The 6,639-nt window shown below is 31.8% G+C and overlaps 1 protein-coding gene across 1 annotated transcript; it reads right to left on the reverse strand.

Moving 5' to 3' along the window:
• Positions 1-4,791: 4,791 nt before the first annotated feature.
• Positions 4,792-5,481, reverse strand: LOC110093804. The gene has a single exon (XM_020818801.2). It carries the CDS (start codon positions 5,476-5,478, stop codon positions 4,843-4,845), a length of 636 nt encoding a protein of 211 aa, XP_020674460.1. The 5' UTR covers positions 5,479-5,481; the 3' UTR covers positions 4,792-4,842.
• Between the last annotated feature and the right edge of the window lie 1,158 nt (positions 5,482-6,639).

The raw sequence follows: 6,639 nt of genomic DNA on the forward strand, positions 1-6,639 counted from the left end.
GGTGTTGTTTGGTTCGTATTTCTGAGAGGCTCAATTCGACTATAAGTTTGCTAAAATCGGAGTTCATATGGTCCCATATTTAATTTTTGAAGCTTCCAACCTAATTTTGCCTCGTATCGGAGTTCAGATGGTCTCATATTTAATTTTTGAAGATTCTGACCTGATTTTGCCTCGAGATTCGTACCTGATTAAGATTATATATATATAATATTGAGGTCTTACATATTCCTTGACTTTACGATCAGATTTCAGATTTGCTCAAAATAACAAAAAATAATAAGATTATGTTGGGAACAATTATGACTGTAAAAGTAATTATAATTTTTTTTTAAACATTACGAACATTTTTCTAATTCATCTTAAAAAAATATACAATAATATTCTTACAACCAACATATTCTTCCAAATATAGAAGCTATTTTCAATAACAAGAATTTTGGAAATTCAATAAAAAATAGTACTTACATAGATATGTGACGGCAAATTGAAAATAAAATGATTAAAATCTGTCCCTGTCGAATCCTAATGAAGCCTATCATAGGAGGATGATCTTCATGTAATGAGGATTGGACAATCTGCATCTTGGTTGTATCAAGATTTGTGCAGATCTTCTAGTTGATCTTGATGTATCGCATATTCTTTGAAATAAATCTCAAGGTCATGACATTAATTCGGCTATCCAAAATAAATGATCATTAGCATCAATCTCAAAGATATCATTTTAGATATATATTTTAGTTTAGATCTCCAATATTACTAATCTTTTTCACCTATAGGTTTAGTGCACTTATGAGTATTAAGGCCACGGCCAATTTAAGTTTTTTTGAGTCAATTTTACCGAATTGGATCAAATGGCTAAACATTGGTCATTGTGTGCCAACTTCAGTTGGGTTTAAGTGAAGTAAATAAGACTTCGTTTGGGACGGTTTTTTTACTGCTTTTTAAAATGAAGTTCTAGTTCAAAATTTTGAATTTTTGTACTAGAACTCCATTTTAAAAAGCACTAAAAAAAGCCGTCCCAAACGAAGCCTAAGACTTCATATAGGCACATATGACCACTAAGGATCAATTTTGAGTTAAGTGAACCAAATGCATATGTTTACTAGGTTTAATTTAACTAGATTTGGTCATGGTAGGTTAAAGGTGCTTAAGTTAGGTTCATATTAACTTTGCTAATCAAAAGGAAGCTTAATTTTGAGTTAAGTGGACCAAATGCACATTGTGGGCTGCTCTTTTATCTTCACCTAATGATATATGGCATGATTGTATTAGATATTGACCATAAGATAGTGCACGGAAGAAGCTTTGGCCTTGTTGGGCAAAGCTTACCCCCTTTGTGAACCGTAGAGACCTTCATATGGTCTTCTAGACCTGTAGTGTATGCCGTCTATTTGTGACATGTGCATCATTTTTTTCCGCATGAATTAGACCTCACTATGATATGTTCTTTGGATTTTAAAATGTTTGCGAAACTATAACAAGTTCCATGTCATCCACTCGTAAAGTTTGCCTACTAGTAACGTTGGGTGTCAATTCACGAACAATTTTGCATATAATACTTGTGATGAGATGTAATGGTGTATTCATTGTGAAAAAATTTTAGCGACGAATCAAAGGTAAATATCAGACGCCCTAAATCTACATATCTATAAATAAAATGGAATGGTGTATCATGCACATCACAATCTACACAACCAACCAATGATAGACATCCTTCATCCTATGATTTAGACTTGAAGATTTTTTATAGAAAGGTCCCTTTAATTGTAGAAAAGAAGACCACAACAAATCCAATACCTAGGATTTGTTTGTCTAGTAAGATTTGGACATTTATCCACATATAGCTTTAAATTGAGCACTTTCCTCAATAACTATATGTTGTAGTAGTTCATCCATCTCTTCCCAAATTAATTTCTTAATTATCTTCTATTCTAACTCAATTAGCATAACCACCAAGCACATTCATAATTTCTTTTATCAACAATCATCTTAATAGCAATCATACTATCATTCATCCTTTTAATCTCAATAATTTTCTCTTTCAACTCTCTAATAAATATATAGCATAAAATAGTTAATTAAAATTGGCAAATTTTAATATAAAAGTGATAGACTGAAAACTTAAAAAAAAAATAAAATTCTTAATCAATATTTTTAGTTTCTATCGTTTCCTTCCGCTACTTATAATTAGAGAACGACATTTGATATTACACAAAGGTGATCCTCATTCTTTGGTCATTCTCACCCTAAAAGCTTAATCATTGAGAGACAGATCAAGTTATATTAACTTCGCATCAAGAAAAATTATTACGTGCGGTATTCGGATGCATCCAGACGTGCCACGCTACTCAATAAATAGTGCATTGAGTGATATGGTTCATCTTGATTGACCTCCAAATGCGTCCAGATCCGCACATAATAATCTCTCTCGCACCAAACGTTGTATACTAAACTAACAATATGTTCAAAGTAAAGGTCAATGACAAGGAAGGTGGGACTAAAGGCAAATAATAATTCTCCTTTTTTTATTTTAAAAAAAAAAAGGTTCCTTTCATAATTATGAAACATAGCTTTGTTATATTGCTTTTTATTGGAAGGATGATGTCCTTTAGAGCAGTGACAACACAAATTAGAATAATGAAATCAAATAATTGTTAAATTTACTTCACAAAACTTTCTTTCATTAAACTATTTAAATAAATAACTCAATCAACTAACACGTTGCAAGGTAAAATGGAAACTTTGCTCGAGTCATTTTTGGATTGACATGACTGCCTTAATTTAATGGTTATTTACTTTTAACTTATCTTTTTTTTTTTTCATTATTTATCTCTTATTATGCTTGAAAATATGTTGTGTGATATGCATAGATTATTATTTTTTATATGAAATATATATTTTTTTGTCCATATTTAATTTATTTTTTCTACTTATCATGTCCATGCTAAGAAAAAAAATCAGGTCATGATATGTAGGGGTAGAATCAACCTTAATTTTTAAGGGGTACAAATTTAAAAGTAACTGTTGGGATCGTCTCGCATCCAGTGGGCCCCACAGAAGAACTTGCCCAAGGAACATCAAGCCGCACTCACTCAGGCCCACAAACAGTGGAGGGAAATGGAGGATCCCGTCAACTTGTCACTCACCTCGGCGAAGAAAGGAAACCATCAAAACAACTCGCCCTCGCCTGACGACAAGGGCCTTCAAAAAACACCAACCCAAGAAGCCCTCGGCTTGATTTACTGTAACCAACCAATCAGTAAGTTCATCTTCTCCACAGCCTCAATTTACTCACCTTCTCTATGTGATCGAAGGTCCATCACATATCTTTTTTCCCTTCATTCTTACATAGGTTTCAAGCTATTCGAAAGACTTGTCTGGTAACAGAGTCAGAGTATTATTCTCGTACAAATTTGAATACAATAATAACCTTATTTTAATTATGTTCAACTTAATCATATATATAAATATTTAATTGTAATTTATCAACAGATACACGAGCTGCTACTTTGAAGATTGAGATTTTGTTTGAGATAGCTTACGTATTACTTTTTAAAGTAATTTTTTGGTATAAAAATTTTTAAATTAAAAATTTGCCTTAAAAAATCATTTTAGAGAGCAGTAAAAAAGCTGACCCAAATGATACTTGATGCTTAATTTGGGACTATTTTTTAAAATAATTTTATTAGTATAAAAAAAATTCAACTAAAAGTTTTTTGTAATAAAAAATTGATTTAATAAACAGTTAAAACACCGAGCCAATCAAAGCCTGGAGCTTCGGAAAAAAACCGTCCACTAATCCCACTTTCAAACCGTTTCGCCAAGAAAAACAAGCTACCACTTTTTAAGCTTCACTTTTTCATTTATCTTAAAAATTCTTTCTACACTCCCCTGCCCCTATGCGGCTAAGCCTATTAGCCTTCCTCAGCCCAGCCTATTTTATTATACACCCGGTACACAACGATACATAGCGTCTATATAAAAGAAAAAAAAAATAATGTAGTGCGTCCTGATTCGCCTCCGGACAATCTCTGATGACCATATAGAATAATGTCTCGCGAGAATGAGACTTCATTGTAGGAGCACATAGCCAAACAAGAGAATTTACACAACTCCCATTGGTCTATTGGTTGAGAGCTTAGGCTTCCAACTAAGAGGTCCAAGGTTCGAGTCCATGTGTATGCGTTATGTGTGTGAGTTTGCCTTAAATGGCCTAAATGTCCCAAAAAAAAAACAAGAGAATTTTAAATCCAAATTATTTTGATAATTTCTAATTTTTTTAAAAAATGAATTATATGTAAATTTTAAATTGCCTGAGATAATATTTATATTTATTTAATCAAATACCCAAAACTCTGTGCTCAATAACCTTTTTTTGGCAATCTATTTATTTAATTTTCGCTTGCGTGATTACTCAATTCATAGATACTTCCTCTCAAAAAATAAAAAAATAAAAAGATCTATCGATATATAGATTTTTAATAAGGTATGTTTTATAAAGTAATCCAGAGATAGATATTTAAAAGAGACGGATTTTGATATAAAATAAACACTGATGAATTCCTTAAATAATATGTTTGTTATAGTTTTTTTATCGGATTTATGTACCCTACCGAAGAGTAATAATAAGGCACATAAAATTATTTGCATTATTGCATATATTTCCTTTTATTTTTTTTTTGCACAAAAAAAAGTGAGAAAGGAGTAAAAAAAATAAATTAAAAACAAACATCTCGAAAATCTAATAATACAGATATTAAATTTACAAGAAATTCGATATGTAAACAAAAATAAAATAAAAACCTACTTTATTTTGCCTTCGCGTGAATTTATTTACCACAATTACATAGTGAAAGGTTCTGTTATTCCGTCGGAGAACGATACCACGGCCAGCGACTCCTCCCTCTGAAACCGCCGCTGATGCTTAGCAATAAACTCTTCTATCGTGCGCCGAAAATGCTCCGCATCTTCCTCTCCCTCCGAATCCTCTCCATCGTGCGCCACTTCCCCTTTTCTTCCGCGCGATATAACCGCCGTCCCCGATCGCCGGAGCTCCGGCTCCTCCCGAACTCGCTCTAATTTCTCCGATTGGCTCCGCCTAAAAGAACTAATCTCAACGCATACCTTCTTTTCCTCAAACTCATCTTCTTCAATCGGTTCCAAATTAGGAGGCGAAGGGTAAGGCACCTCACAGGAGTTGAATTCGGATGAAATGAACTCAGAGGAGGATGAGAGCTGGCCGGATTTGGCAAAGAGGAGGAGAATAATAGTGTTTCCGACGAGAAAGACGAAGCTAGGGCTGACGAGTATGGCGGATGCGCGACGGAATAGATCGCCGGGGTTGCTCGGAGGTATCGGAATATAGAAGGAAGAGTAGGAGAAGAGGAGAAGGGCGACGGTGGCTCCGATGTAGCTGAAGAGTCGACGGAATTGTTGAAGGTGGAAGCGCCGGGCTGCGGTTTGTTTATCAGATTCCATTGACGGGGAGAAATTTTGGTGAGCGGTGATGAATGGGGCGGAAGTTGAATTGTTCAAGGTGGGCTGCGAGGGAACGGTTTTTATATATTAAAGAAGATAACTTTGGAATAAAACTTAATATTTTATTAAAAAAATTGTCTTTCAAACTATTTTAATTTTTAAATCACAAATATTTTTCTTAGACATTTAGTTCAATTAAAGCTTCATTTAGGACAGCTTTCTTACTACTTCTTAAAACGACTTTCTAGTACAAAATTTTGAAAGCCATTTTAAGAAGCAATAAAAAAATCGTCCCAAATAAAACATATATCAAACTCAAACATATAGCACAACCTCTTAGTTGGTAAATAAAACTTCTGAGCAACAGATTAAGATTGCCTGCATACAATTATATTTTTTATTTTAGTATTAATTTTTTTTATTTTTTCTCTCTTCCTAAAAAGTTATTTAATAAAAATTATTTTTTTAGCTAAATTTATTAATATATGGTAGCTGAAATAAAATAAATGTCCCACCTTTCTCACTATTTTGCTTTTGATGTCATGATCATAATTTAATTTGCTTACTATTTTTGTATGCTTTCTTGCTAAATTTTCAGAAATTTTTCTATAATAAAAAGTTATTTCTTATAACCAAATTTAATAGCATGCATTAATTGTAACAAAATAGTTATTAGATTTTTTTTTTAAATAATATATTTATAATATTCATAATTGCTTAAAAATTCACTTTCCCCATAAAAGTTTTACCACAATGACGCGTAAGTCTAAAAAAAACTCTTTACATTCACAATAGCTCTAAAAAAATTATATTTTTTATATAATATTTCTAAAAAAAATTTATTTTTTATAATGATTTTATAATTATCTTTACAAAATATTACATCCATACCGAATAGAGCTTTATGGTCGATTGAGATAGTTTTTAACAATTTTTTTTAATTTCTAAATTGCTTTCAAATTCAATTTGGTTGCAATGTTTTATTTACTTGAAATTTCTTTAATGGGAAATAGGTATTTTACAATGAATTATGATGTGATAGTTATAACCAAAGTTATTATATGATTTTAAGAGATCTAATTTTCTTATAAGAATTCTATATCTATATATTCTTCTTTTTTTGTGAGGATATCAACAACTCATCTAATTTTATTATTTTCA

Source organism: Dendrobium catenatum, unplaced genomic scaffold (assembly GCF_001605985.2).
Source record: "Dendrobium catenatum unplaced genomic scaffold, ASM160598v2 fragScaff_scaffold_659, whole genome shotgun sequence".
Lineage (NCBI taxonomy): Eukaryota > Viridiplantae > Streptophyta > Magnoliopsida > Asparagales > Orchidaceae > Dendrobium > Dendrobium catenatum.

Excerpts from the sequence above, each read along its gene's own strand:
- LOC110093804 (XM_020818801.2), bottom strand. The coding sequence starts at position 5,478 with ATGGAATCTGATAAACAAACCGCAGCCCGGCGCTTCCACCTTCAACAA.